At 41.3% G+C, this 14,969-nt stretch overlaps 1 protein-coding gene across 1 annotated transcript in view; it reads right to left on the reverse strand.

Moving 5' to 3' along the window:
- The window catches only part of DERA (deoxyribose-phosphate aldolase), a 49,907-nt gene that overhangs the window by 10,632 nt on the left and 24,306 nt on the right, over positions 1-14,969 (reverse strand). The window contains exon 7 of the mRNA XM_032221453.1: positions 310-422. Coding sequence (XP_032077344.1) covers positions 310-422 — 113 coding nt within the window. The remainder of the gene's footprint in view (positions 1-309; positions 423-14,969) is intronic.

Here is a 14,969-nt window from a genome sequence, read left to right on the forward strand (position 1 = left end):
AACAGTGGGAGACTCCGCCCATCAGCCCGAACGCTTCTGTGCATGCACAGAAGCGGCGCGCACACGCACAGGAGAGCGTGCCCAACCCGGTAGTAGAAAAATTGGCAACCCACCACTGGATTGTTTGGGGAAAGGGAAAAATCTTTTACTTTTAATTAAGTGAAATCCGCGGGAACCTTCAGAGTTGGGTTTTCACCAAATCTGTGCCAATATGATATATCAAATAAAGCTATTCTTCGAGGAATCTACCTGTCTCGGAGTTTTGCTTGCTATGGTTCTATTACCCCGACAGTTGAGCTAGCATGTTACCTTATAGCCAGTTTTCCAGTAGTAGTCTCTAATAGCTCTCACCATCACCAGCCCCACTGGGAAAGTAGCATTCACCGCTTCTTTTCCGGTAGACGTCTTGATAAAATCGGACCCTTGGGAAGAGGAGGGAAGAGAAAAACTTTACATCAGCAAAATATAATATCAGAACTCCCAGATTTAAGGTTTATTGTCAATACTGATACTCTTCTCAAAGGCAGGAAATAATGGGGCTTGAAACAAAAGTGGTGATGGAAAACCGCTTCGGTTCAGAATTCCCAGCCAACAGTCTTTCTCTACTCCGTTCCTCACTGAGTTTTAATTTATTTTTCAAAAGTCAGCATTTATTTATTTATTATAGCAGCCTGTCTCAGACAAGGAACTCTGGGTGATGAGTAACAGAATAGCAGTGCTGAAACAGAGGTGGTATTCAGCAGGTTCTAACCAGAACTGGAGAACTGATAGCGGAAATTTTGAGTAGTTCGGAGAACTGGTAAATACCACCTCTGCCCAATCTATTCTCTGCCTCCCGAGTCCCAGCTGATCGGGAGGGAATGGGGATTTTGCAGTAACCTTCCCCTGGAGTGGGGAGGGAATGGAGATTTTACAGTATCCTTCTCCTGTCACACCCACCAAGCCATGCCCACCAAGCCATGCCACACCCACCAAGCCACGCCACACCCACCAAACCACACCCACCAAACCACACCCACAGAACTGGTAGTAAAAAAAATTTTGAATCCCACCACTGAGTTGAAAGGGACCTGGGAGATCTTCTAAGTCTTTGTGCATTGTCTGTTGTTATACTTTCAGAAATTATTCAGCCAACATTCTGACAGCTAAATGATCTCGACAACTTTCCTAAGAATGCCGTGGATTACCAGATTAGATTCTCTTCTAGACCAGTAAGACCTTTCATATCACTGACATCTGAAATTCAGGTAGTCCATGACTTATGGCCACAACTGAGCCCAACATGTCTGCTGTTAAGTGAGACCTAAAAGTGAGTTTTACCCCATTTTACAAACTTTCTTGCCACAGTTGTTAAATGAATCACCGGAGTTGCTAAATTAGTAACATGGTTGTTAAGTGAACCGATTTCCCTGTTGACTTTGCTTGTCAGAAGGTCGCAAAAGGTGATCACATGACCCCGGGATACTGCAACTGTCATTAATATGAATCAGTTGCCAAGCATCTGAATTTTGATCATGTAACCATAGGGATGCCACAACAGTCACAAGTGTGAAAAATGGACATACGTCGCTTTTTTCAGTGCCAGTGTAACTTGGAATGGCCACTAAATGAACTGTTTTAAGTTGAGGACTACCTGTACTTCTGGAGAAGACTCCTGTGAGTCCCTTGGACTGCAAGGCGATCAAACCAGTCAGTCCTAGAGGAGATCAATCCTGACTGCTCTTTAGAAGGCCAGATCCTGAAGATGAAACTCAAATGCTTTGGCTACCTAATGAGAAGGAAGGACTCACTGAAGAAGAGCCTAATGCTGGGAACGAGTGAGGGCAAAAAGAAGAATGAGGTGGCTGGATGGAGTCAGCAAAGCAGTCGGCGTGAGCTTAAATGGACCTCGGGGGATGATCGAGGACAGGAAGGCCTGGAGGAACTTTGTCAATGGGGTTACGATGGGTCAGACACGATTTCACAACTAACAACAACCTGTACTTATTTTGCATGGTTATGCCAGAGATTTTTATTTATACAAAACATTACTCTTCCTCCTATCTTTCCACTCTGCTTTACCGTTGGACTCATCTCCCTCTATGAAGAGATGATACTGTACTTAGTACCCCTACCTGCCAGTTATGCTCCACCTATTTTTCTCTCTGTTTAAGACCCAGGCATAGGGAAATCCCTCAATTAATGTCCCATAGAACTGAGAATAAACCATCAAGATCGTTGCCCAGAAAAAATTTCAAGAGACGAGACAGACAAACTTGGCAACTTGAAAATATGTGGATTTCCTATAGAAAACAGTTGCTGGAACTGGATATGTCTAGTCCGATGAAAAGAAGGACTAAGGGAGACATGATAGCAGTGTTCTGATATCTCAGGGGTTGCCACAAAGAAGAGGGAGTCAAACTATTCTCCAAAGCACCTGAGGGCAGGACAAGAAGCAATGGGTGGAAACTAATTAATGAGAGAAGCAACTTAGAACTGAGGAGAAATTTCCTGACAGTGAGAACAATTAATCAGTGGAACAACTTGCCTCCAGAAGTTGTAAATGCTCCAACACTGGGAGTTTTTTAAAGAAGAGATTGGATAACCATTTGTCTGAGGTGGTGTAGGGTTTCCTGCCTAAGCAGGGGGTTGGACTAGAAGATCTCCAAGGTCCCTTCCAACTCTGTTATTCTATTCTATTCTAAATAACAAACTTTGAAGGTTATAAATGCAAGGACTGGTAGCAAAGTTTACTTTTTGAACACTTTTGTAATTGCAAATGGTTCCTAAATGAGTCAGTCATTAAGCAAGGACTACCTATATTCAAAACATTTAGAGGCAGAAAAACAAGTTCATTTTTCACTTTAATGTATGTCGATTAGTGTACATTCAAAGTGACAATAAAGTTATTATTCTATTCTATTCTATTCCATTCCACTCCACTCATGGTATTGGACCTGGGTACTTGAGAGACCGCCTGCTGCCAATTACCTCCCAAAGACCCGTCAGATCACACAGGGTCGGCCTCCTCCGGGTTCCGTCCACCAGCCAATGCCATCTGGCTACTACCCGGGGGAGGGCCTTCTCTGTAGCAGCTCCGGCCCTCTGGAACGAACTCCCCGCGGAGATCCGGACCCTCACCTCTCTCCAGGCCTTCCGGAAAGCCGTCAAAACCTGGCTGTGCCGGCAGGCCTGGGGTTGATGAGTTCCCCTTCCGACTGGTATGGCTGTGTGATTTTCGTGTATTTTAATTATGTGTACTGTTGTTTATGTTCCCTTTCCCCTTTGAGTTGTTCGCCGCCCTGAGTCCCTCCTGGAGAAGGGCGGCATACAAATAAACCAAAACCAAACCAAACCAAACACTCCACTCCACTCCATTCCAATTCCCAGGCAACATGGAAAACACTGATCTGAATGAATTTGACTTCATGTACTACTACATGTCCTTTGTCTCTTCACGACGTTGCCTGCTCCACAGAGCTTTTCTTAATGAAATGAGGATGTTCCCTCTTTACAAAGAAAAAAAGCAAACTTCTTTGCATCAACTCATATGTTCTCCCTCCCCTCATTTTTTTTTTTTAAATCACAGAGTTTAAGTCCTTTTGTTTAAGTCTTCCACCCCATCTCCCATTTCCTCCTATCGGAGTAAGGTAAGTCAAAGCTTTTATAACTCTGATAATTAGAAATCTCAATGGTATGGTTTCATTAAAAACTTTCATTAAACAACATCTGCCCTTGCATAGGTTCTCATAATCAATTTGGTCAAACAGAAGGGCTTCTAATCGGCTGTTGATAAAAATAGAAGATGAAATTTTAATTCTAATAGATTAACCGCAAACTCAAGATAGTCTTCAAAATCCATCTCGCTGTATTCTCCAGTGGATTTAACGACTATTCAGCAACTCATTACTAAATAGAACAAGATGAACATTTTCCAGTTCATTAAAGAAATGTACTATGTATTTTCGCATTGTCCTCATGATTCGTTACAAGGGGTCTTAATTACAAGATAATGGATAATGGTTATTAAATGCAGGCTCCAGTAATGAAGCTCTATTCATTTGCAAGCCTCGGAGACCGCAAAGGGGGGAAAATAAAATTACTAGCTTCAAAAGATTAACGGATCAAATTATTATTCAATTTTGAAAAACTCTTTCAGACTTTGCCGAAACAAGAAAGGTTTTTTTTTTTTTAAATAGTAGTATTAGGATTATAGTGAAACACTTATTTTTAAAAATAAAATAATATCTTAAGGCTATTAGCAGACTAATCGGCTTCGGATGTGATTATCAAAATACAGCCAATTTAGCAGCATCTTCTAACAATGAAAACAATGCACTATTTTACTTTATGGACAAATTCTATTTATGATTCAGGAGAGAGTTTGCTAGCAGGATGCTATAAAGAACTCAGAAGATGGATGCGGGCATGGAGCTTTATAATGTAAAGGTATTATTAATATTTTATATTTCTCTAATGAAAACAGGGAGAGGGAGAGAAACGGGAGCTTCGCTGTTAAAATGGAGGCTCTTAAACATATTTCATATTACCTTTATAAATAAGGTAATTTTACTGCATTCAGTTTTGATCACCACGATGTAAGAAAGATGTTGGGACTCTAGAAAGAGTGCAGAGAAGAGCAACAGAGATGATTAGGGAACTGGAGGCTAAAATATATGAAGAACGGTTGCAGGAACTGGGTATGTCTAGTTTAATGAAAAGAAGGACCAGGGGAGACATGATAGCAGTGTTCCAATATCTCAGGGGCTGCCACAAAGAAGAGGGAGTCAAACTATTCTCCAAGGCACCTGAAGGCAGGACAAGAAGCAATAGGTGGAAACTAATCAAGGAGAGAAGTAACCTAGAACTAAAGAGAAATTTTCTGACAGTTAGAACAATTAATCAATTGAACAACTTGACTCTAAAAGTTTTGAATGCTCCAACACTGGAAATTTTAAAGAAGATGTTGGATAACTATTTGTCTGAAATGGTATAGGGTTTCCTGTCTCGGCAGGGAGTTGGACTAGAAGACCTCCAATGTCCCTTCCAACTCTGTTATTCTATTCTATTCTATTCTATTTTATTCTATTCCATTCCATTCTAAAGTGAGATGGGAAGAAGTAGCCAAATCTCTCTTTAATGAAGGTATTTCTGGCTGTATGATTCACCTCTCCATGTCCCCCCCCCCTTTTTTTGTTTTCTCAGATCGGTAAGACAAAAAAAGAACGAAGTTCAGGCAAAGAAGAAAGGCTTGCCGTTTGATTTCAGTGTGCGAAGCAGCTGTGATGAGCAGCAACAGGAATTCTAGGCATCAAGAGCAAAAGTCAAGTTTGGAAACAACATCAAATGAAACCGGACTTGTGTTGAGTTTCAAAACAATCAAGGATGATTCAAAGTCAAGGCACATACTAAGGTGCTTTTTCGAGAACAAAAACTCTACTTTGCATCACGCTGCAGGAAGTTAGCAACCCCCCCCCCCCGCTTCTCTTAGAAAAATGCAATATTTTAGGAAATATTAAAAGGACAGAATATTTCCCCTAAAAGGGAGGCAGAAACTCAGCCCCTCACCCATCTTTGTCAATGGGCCATTAAGGCCTAAGCCAGTCTATTCTACATAACAAAGATCTACCTCCTTCAGGCAGAGCCATAGTAGGAATTGCCCAAAGCCCTTTCATTATCATCACCCAGCAAGGCTCAACCAACCTTGGGACTCAGGACAGCCTACTGAGTTGCCCCTGCATGGCCCCATGGGAGTCTGACAACCAATCAGATTACAAGCTCAAATTCAAAAGCCCAGGAAGGGCATAAAACCAGGTGGGGAGGGAATGGGGATTTTGCAGTGGTTCCACCACAAAACCACGTTCGACTAAAGGGCGCTCGATGAAACCGCATAGCTGACGTCATCACAGTGCGACAACAGCGCGGAGAAAAAAGCACGCTGTAAACACTAAACCTAAAATTAACCCCTAACCCTAAACCTAACCCCCCTAAACCTAATCCTAAACCTAACCCTAAACCTAACCCTTAACCTAACCCTAACCCTAACCCTAAACGTAACCATTAACCTAACGCTAAACCTAACCCTAACCCTTAACCTAACCCTAAACCTAACCCTAACCCTTAACCTAACCCTAAACCTAACCCTAAACCTAACCCTAAACCTAACCCTTACCTTAACTTGAATCGGCTTGCTTTCAAAGCGCTATTTAAAGCGCCCTTCTTTCTCCGCGCTCGCTGTTGTTGCCCTGTTGATGACGTCAGCGACGCGGTTTAATCGGGCGTGCTTTAATCGAGCGCGGTTTTGTCGTGCCACATTTTGCAGTATCCTTCCCCATCCCCGCCCACCAAGCCACGCCCACAGAACCAGTATTTGAATCCCACCCCTGCCCACCTTTCTTATTTTTTACAAATAACTCAAGGCGGTGAACATACCCAACAATTTTTCCTCCTTCTATTTTCTAAACAACAACCTTGTGAGGTGAGTTGGACTGAGAGAGAGAGGGGGGATTGGCCCAAAGTCACCCGGCTTGTTTTCATGGCCATGGCTGGACTGGAATTCATGGTCTCCCGTTTTCTAGCCTGGTGCCTTAACAATATAACAACATTCCTAGAACAAGTGATAAAAGCTGCCAGAACATATGATAGGAAAGATCAGAAGTAAATGCTACTTCTGAATACTGTACCCCAACTAAAGCAGAGTTGCTTTTTGGGAAATCAGTGGATTTTGGAAATCAGTGGACCAGAAATAACAACAGAAAAATAAAAATGCTGATAGGCAACATCTATTAATAAAATCCATGAGTGTTTGCTCCATGTTATCACTCCCTTTCGCTGCCAGCATAATAAGGGGGGGAGGGAAAGGGGGGGGGGAGACAAAAAAAGCTTTTCTGGAACGTGTAAATGGCAACCATTTATGTGATTAAAACTGGAGCAAAGTATTTAGCTAGCAATAGACAAGAACAATATTAGAGAGCCATTATTAAGCAGTAAAGAATAATAAACAGCATCGCAATCGTGGCGTAATCGCAATCTTTATGTTTCAGTTATGCTCTAAACCCCCTCGGGATGCCATTATCTCCCAATAATCTCAGATTGCTTAACGTTGCTTTACTCTTAATAAAGAGTAAGAACCCAGTCTGCAATTTAAAATAATGCAGAGCGACCAGCCGGATGTTATCACCTTGGCATCTCTTCCGGTTTCTCTAAGGAAAATCCAAATTCAGTGGGCCCAACGTTGAGCAAAAGCCATCTCACCTGTCCACCCTCAGGTGAAAACAGGATGCCCCCCCCCCCCCCCGTATCCTGCCTTTCCCTATGAGAAGGAAAGGATTCCTTTTGGGCCTACCTATCGCGGAGGAAGAAAGGAGCATGTCACTCAAATAAAACAAAAGGAAGGATGAGTGCTAAAGCGGAGGTCGCCATTTTCAGCTGTTCCAAAATTTAAATCATTTTTTTTTTTTAGGTATTGAAAAGATTGCAAATCTCCAGGTAGCCCTCCATAGGCGACCACAATTGAACCCAAACTCTGTTGCTGAGCAAGACAGTTGTCAAGTGAATTTTGGTCCATTTTACGACCTTTCTTGCCACGGTTGTTAAGTGAATCGCTGCAGTTAAGTTAGTCACACGGTTGTTAAGCGAACTAGGCTTCCCCGCTGACTTTGCTTGTCAGAAAGTCACAAAAGGGGTCACATGACCTCGGAAAACTTACAACTGTCGTAAGTACATGCCAGTTGCCAAGCATCTAAATTTGGATCACATGACCATGAGGAGGCTGCATTGGTCATGTGGAAAACATTCATAAATCATTTTTTCAGAGCCAAGGAAACTCTGAATGGTCACTAAATGGTTAAGGACTACCTGTACACCTTTAAAAATTGGTGGCTCCATTTCCCTCAATTTTTTTCGTTTCTTTTACATGTCCTGCTTTTTAAAGTTGTTCGCGTGTAGAGTTGTTTTTATAGTTTTTATGAAAACCATTTGGGGCACTTTTTCACAGAAGAATGGTGAAGATATCTCTTAAATCCAACTCACAAAAAACTAATGTTGTTGTCATTATAAATATCCCCTAAACATCAATGTAATTTAAAAGATGAAAGCAATGACAGAAAAATATTATTATTATTACAGTATAAAAAGGTAAAGGTTCCCCTCCCAAATATGTGCTAGTTGTTCCCGACTCTAGGGGGCGGTGCTCATCTCCGTTTCAAAGCCAAAGAGCCAGCGCTGTCCAAAGACGTCTCCGTGGTCATGTGGCCTGCATGACTAAACGCCAAAGATGCATGGAACGTTGTTACTTTCCCACCAAAGGTGGTCCCTATTTTTCTACTTGCATTTTTTACATGCTTTCGAACTGCTAGGTTGGCAGAAGCTAGGACAAGTAACGGGAGCTCACTCCGTTACAGGTGCTAGGGATTCGAACCGCCAAACTGCCGACCTTTCTCATCAACAAGCTCAGCATCTTAGCCACTGAACCATCACGTCCCAATTATTACAGTATATGTATTAAATAAATAGTTATCATTTGCCTATTTTGCAACTTGCTTTGTAGTGAAACACCTCTTTCTCCAATCCAGTAAATATGATTTCTGTTGGCCTCCCATAAAAGTACCAATTTTTTATTTTGAACAAAATGCACCAATGCTTAGCGTTGTCAAAACTGCAGCCTCAAATGTTTTCAAACCTCCCCACCCCCACCCCCAAGCAATATCATATAAGATATAGATATTTCAAGAAACCCGATTTAACTTGGCTACTTTTCGGTGTCAGCAATAAGTTGTTAGCTAATTTTATTAATAAAAAACCCTTATTGTCTACCAAACTTGCAGGAAAGTTGCTGAAATGGAAAAAACGAGCTGCTCGAAATGGATTGAGAAAAAAAAATATTACCCGTATATACTCGAGTATAGGCCGACCCGAATATAAGCCGAGGCACCTAATTTTACCACAAAAAACTGGAAAAGTTATTGACTCGAGTATAAGCCTAGGGTGGGAAATGCAGCAGCTACCGGTAAATTTCAAAAATAAAAATAGATACCAATTATGTTTTTGAATATTTATTTCAAAGAAAAACAGTAAACTAGCGGTGTATTCAATGAAATACTTCACTCACCTCATGATGCTGACGTCCCGCTGTGATGATGATGTCCCGTGCAGCCGCGGGAGCAATGTCCCGCCTCCTATGACACACGGCACAGTGATTCCTATCATTGGATCACTGTACCAGAGGAGGTGGGACATCGCTATGTGGCTGCTTGCCATAACAAGGAGGAGGTGGGACATCGTTGCAGAGCGGCAGGAGGGGGAGGAAGGGGAATCGTAAGACAGCCCTGCATTACATTAGAACGTGAGGAGGGGGGATGGTGCGGTGCGCGCTGCGCGGCAAACTGACACAGAGGGAGGGGAAACTCACAGGGGCACTGGGCATTCACGAGTGTCACCCAGCGGCATGGCCCCGCCCCTTTTTCTCCTCCATTTCGGGCAAATTTTTCACTGACTCGAGTATAAGCCGAGGCGGCTTTTTTCAGCCCAAAAAGTGGGCTGAAAAACTAGGCTTATACTCGAGTATATACAGTACATTGAACAAAGCCAGCAGGAAAATTAGCATCCTTTATCAGCCTTTGAAAGTGCTATGAATTTTAAGTGTAACTTTTTCTAAAAGGAGGATATAAAAACACACACACACACACATATATGCACACACAACCAAGATCATCACACTTCAATGTCAACTTCAGTGTATTTTTTTTTCAATGGATCCCAATAAAAGCACTTGATCTGTAATAAAAGAACACGCCTTAAAGGAAGGCAGAAATATATTCGGATTTGAACCTTTCGGCTTTAAAGTTTGAATGCCCAAACACTTCTGTGTCCAACTTCAAAGCCTCCACCAAAAAGGCTTTTTTTTTTTTTTTTTGCTCAGAATAAACAATCAAGCTTTAAAGGGAAATGTTATGTCCCTGTGACTTATTCTGTCCATCATCTTTACAAATGCAAGAGCCTATAGGATTTAGAAAGCACACTTGCAAACATATAACATGAAGTCACGTTCTTGAAAGATTTCAAGTTCCTGATTTACACCAAAAATGAACAAACTTTATGAGGCCTATAGACCACATGTTTGTTTTTATTACTGCTTTGGTTATTCGTTTGGTTTCTAGGAAAAATGCAGGTTGCGGCTGTTTCCTCCCAAATTTGGGGAAAATGAAGAAATTTAAGGAAAACAGCTGTGAAAGCTTATTTCCCACAAAAACAGAAAAAGAGGAAAAGAATTTTGGCGTTCCAATTTTAGAGGTACAATCTAAGAGCATGATTACTTGGGTCTCTGCAGGGGAGAGCAAGACACTGTGTGTGTGTGTGTGTGTGTGTGTGTGTGTGTGTGAGAGAGAGAGAGAGAGAGAGAGAGAGAGAGAGAGAGAGAGAAATATACTACACAAATAACACAAGTCACATATTAAACCAGCTAAGTATCAAATAAGTAATTCCTGCCATTTTCATGTTTTTTACATCATTGTGGCTTCTATTGCTGCTATTCTATTGGTGAATAAATATTGGTATAATTCTGCAATGTGCAGAGCACAAAACTGAAAACAGTAGGAGATGCACTTGGCAAATTCAGATTTTTGTCCCTTACACCCAGCAAACTGCTGAATGGAGGTTTGTACAAATGAGATTTTACTAGAAAAAAAACAAATACATAAAACCAGCAACAATCAAACAGAAGAACGGAAAGCAGAAGCCAAGAAACATCACAGAATCCACCAGCCTGTTCAAACTCTTTTAAGTTCTCAATTCACACACTCAAATTTCAAAAGAATCAGTCCTCTAAATCAAAAAGCTGAATCAAATGCTTGGTGATTTGGAAGATGGAAATGATTGCAATTCTATTTTCTGAATCAGTTTCAATCACTGAATCACACCAACTATCTAAGTCCGTGATGGCGAACCTATGGCACCTGTGCCACAGGTGGCACACAGAGCCTTCTTTGCAGGCACATGAGCCATCGCCCAGCTCAGTTCCACCATGCATGTGCATGCGCCTTCCATCAGCAAGCTAATTTTTAGGAGGTGTTCCTGCAGCCTCCTGGGAGCAAAAATGGGCCGTGGGGGGGACATCACCCACACACAGCAAAGACCAGAAAATCAGTGCATGTGTGGTGGAAATGAGCTCGGGGGACGGCTTGTGTGCCCGCAGAAAGGGCTCTCTAGGTTCACGGGTATAGGATCTCCTGCTTGAGCAGGGGGTTGGACTAGAGGACCTACAAGGTCCCTTCCAACTCTGTTATTCTGTATTTTGTATCTGCAAAAAAAATGGAGGCATGGCATTGGAAGAGCTAAAGTTCTCCCATAAAGAGCTCCTTGAAATCTCCCAAATCCTTTTCATCCAGCTCAGGAGGGGAAAGGCAGCCTTTTTTTCTCCCTGTCTGGTCTGAGCATGTGAATAAAAGTGTGCATGTTTATAGAGCATGTTTTATCAGGGTAGTGAAAATAGAAGACAATATGGGTAGCTCAGGGTTGCACTGCGGGGTCCTTGGTGCTCCAGTGGTGGGATACAACCGGTACGTGCTGGTACGGGCGTACCGGTGCCTGCTGGGAGTACCAGGTACTGTTCTGTATGGTGCTCTGGAGGGCCCACCTGCCCTCCTTACCTGTATTTGAGTCAATCGGGGCTTACGCGCATGGAGCGTAAGGCTCCTGCGTGACGCTCCGCCGAGCAGCTAGAGCATCGTGGAGCATCGCAGGCGGTTAAGTATGTATGCATGCGCTGCACACGTGATGCGCCAGTGCATGTGGTGGATGCCCAACCCCGTTGCACCATACTGTTTTCAACGGGATCCGGAACCCACCATTGTGGTGCTCTCTCAGCTTAGTTGCTTTCTTGAAGACATTTCATTATCAAACTAGGTAATTGTTGAGCCCGAATTGGACATACGTGTAGCCATTTTATTTAGCTCTCTATTATACTCATTTATTCCTTTTCTTTCTCTTTACTATGTAAGGGTTTTTTGGGGGTTCACCACATTCTTAAGGTGAGGGGGAAGGAGCGAATAGATAGTGAGGATTGTTTTAGTTAGGTGACCTTCTTTCCCGTGGGAACAGAGGCTGCTCCTGCTGAGAACGGAAGGTGGAGTTTGAAGAAACCGAGCAATGTGGATTGAGTGTTTATTGGAGAAGGTGACTTTGGAGGGATGTTTCCAACTTACAATATTATGTGATGTAATTCCGGTTTGGGTCAGATCCGGAATTGCAACAGACCTTGCCAATTTGATGTCTACCTAAATAAAAGAAATTTGTTTTCGAAGATGGGCTTTGCACAGCTCTTCTTTGAATGAGTTTCATCCCTTGGAAACCTGACAGTAACATCATCAGTGCAATGATGATGTTACCAAATTTGACAATGAAACGTTTGCAAGAAAACAACAAGCTCGAAGAAGAACACCAATGACCTCACAGTAGCCAAAAAATGACTTGTGGATTGTGGAGTGGGACCTTTGCTTCGAGACTAAAATAGTAGCAGTAGCTAAATTTTGTGTTGTTCTGGTGAAAGCAAGATATAAAGAAAGGTTGTATTTAACCTTGTTTTAAATATTACCTTTGGTTTGATACATCTTATCTAATAAATTGTAGGGAATATAGGTTTCATTTTGCACTGATTAATGTTTTAGATTGATTGTTTGGGTAATAACTGTATTAATATACAGTATTAATAGAGGAATGAATGCTGGGATGTGTTGGGCTCAGAAGAATAAATGAAGATTTAATTAAGAGCTATATATTAAAATAGTCTATCATCATTACCATGAAAACTCAGTCTCTGCCCTCCCAAAACTCCCCCCCCCCAAAAAAGCACAAAGTAAATTAAAGTGTTTATAAGAAATTCTCGTACGTGTGTGAACTATATAAAAATAGCGAGACAGGCTTAGTGTTAATCATGTCAAAAAATCAATTTTAAAAGAACGGGTGGGAGTGTAAATGAAAGGGAGAAAAAAGTTTTGATTTTCACTCCTGTAACTTCTGGTGGACTAAAATATCTATTTAAGAACTCCAAGCATCTGTTCACTGGCAGCTGTATGTAACAATACCCACACAAAGACAATTTATATCTCTCCCTTGTATTAAAAAGTAAACAGGATCCTTTAAATTATTCACCAGTGAATTTAAATGAACACAAAATGCTGTGGTGGCTGAGGCTCACCCAGCAGTATTTTCTAACCCAATGACCCAAAGGTACTTTTTCAAAAGGCAACTAGGCTTTGTTTTTCCTTGAAAATGTTTTGCTTCTCATCCAAGATGCTTCTTCAGTTCTGAAGATAGATAAATAGATAGATAGATAGATAGATAGATAGATAGATAGATAGATAGAATAGAAAGATAATGTCTCAGTTTCCCTCTGTATGTATATAGATAGAGATAGCTAGATAGAGAGATCTTGAGAATTATTGGATTCTATTTTACTTATTGTTTTCATATATCTTATTCTCTCTGTGTGTGTGTGTGTGTGTGTGTGTGTATGGTATATATAGTAAAGGTTCCCCTTGCACATATATGCTAGCTGTTCCCGACTCTAGGGGGCGGTGCTCATCTCCGTTTCAAAGCCAAAGAGCCAGCGCTGTCCGAAGACATCTCCGTGGTCATGTGGCTGGCATGACTAAATGCTGAAGGAGCATGGAACGCTGTTACCTTCCCACCAAAGGTGGTTCCTATTTTTCTACTTCCATTTTTACGTGCTTTCGAACTGCTAGGTTGGCAGAAGCTGGGACAAGTAATGGGAGCTCACTCTATTACGCAACGCTAAGGATTCAAACCACCGAACTGCCAACCTTTCTGTTCAACAAGCTCAACATCTTAGCCACTGAGCCATCACGTCCCTGAAGTGTGTGTATATATGCATATGTATTTGTATATGTGTGTATGTGCATGTATGTGTGCATTTATGTCTGTGTATACACACGCACATACGCACACACAGAGAGAGAATAAGATGTATGAAAACAATTGAAAACAATAAGCAGAATAGAATCTAAAAAATAGCTAAGAACAAATATAACAAACTAAAACAGAATAAAAATAGTATTATAAGAAGTTCCAAACTTCATTAATGGTGTGGTGTATTATACAGATGGTAGCACAAAAGTGGCAGACTTGAGAAGATATTTTTGAGTCTTTGTCTGAAAGAAGTAACATGAAGTAGAAATCACAATGCCTAACCAGAAATGCCTTCAAGATCAAGATAAATGAAGGTCTTTTATAGGGAGCAGCCTTATCAGCAGGAGGCTTAGAACCTCTGCTGAACCATCACCATGTGGATATAACTGAAACTACCCTTAAAATATCCAGAAGTGAGAATAAAATCCCAGCATGTGGTGAAATATTGATAGATATACAAATACATTATATTAATAATATTTATTTAGTTAGTTTTATTTAGATTACATCAAATTTCATTTGTTATACTTACTCATACTTTAGCCCTGCTAACTTTTGGAAGTCTTCTGCTATGCCACTAAAACTAAGAGTCCTTTTGTTTTATATATATATATAAAAGTTGAGAACATGGGGGGCTGGGGGAGGCAGGCAGGCAAGCTTGGGAACCTGAGGTTGTTGATGGGTTGAAACGACCTCATCCCACATGCTCATCTACTGAGTTCAGTTTTTTTGCATATTTTTACATTTTTAATTCTTTTTCTATTTATATTGTTATGATCTGTAAGCTGCTCACAACTGCCTTATAGGGGAGATTAGCACCATATCAATCAATGGGAGGGAGGGAGGGAGGGAGGGAGGGAGGGAGGAAGGAAGGAAGGAAAGGAAAGGAAGGAAGGAAGGAAAAAATATCCAGGAAGGCATGGCATATTTCCATGCAATTCTTCAAATTGGGAACGAACAACACAAAATGACAAACTACCTGAAACCTGCTTGTATGATGCTTCCTGAATTCATAATAAACAAACATATGTTTTTTTTAAAAAAGAAGAATATAAAATAAAATAGCT

The sequence above is a fragment of the Thamnophis elegans genome, chromosome 7 (genome assembly GCF_009769535.1).
Source record: "Thamnophis elegans isolate rThaEle1 chromosome 7, rThaEle1.pri, whole genome shotgun sequence".
In the NCBI taxonomy this organism is placed as follows: Eukaryota; Metazoa; Chordata; class Lepidosauria; order Squamata; family Colubridae; genus Thamnophis; species Thamnophis elegans.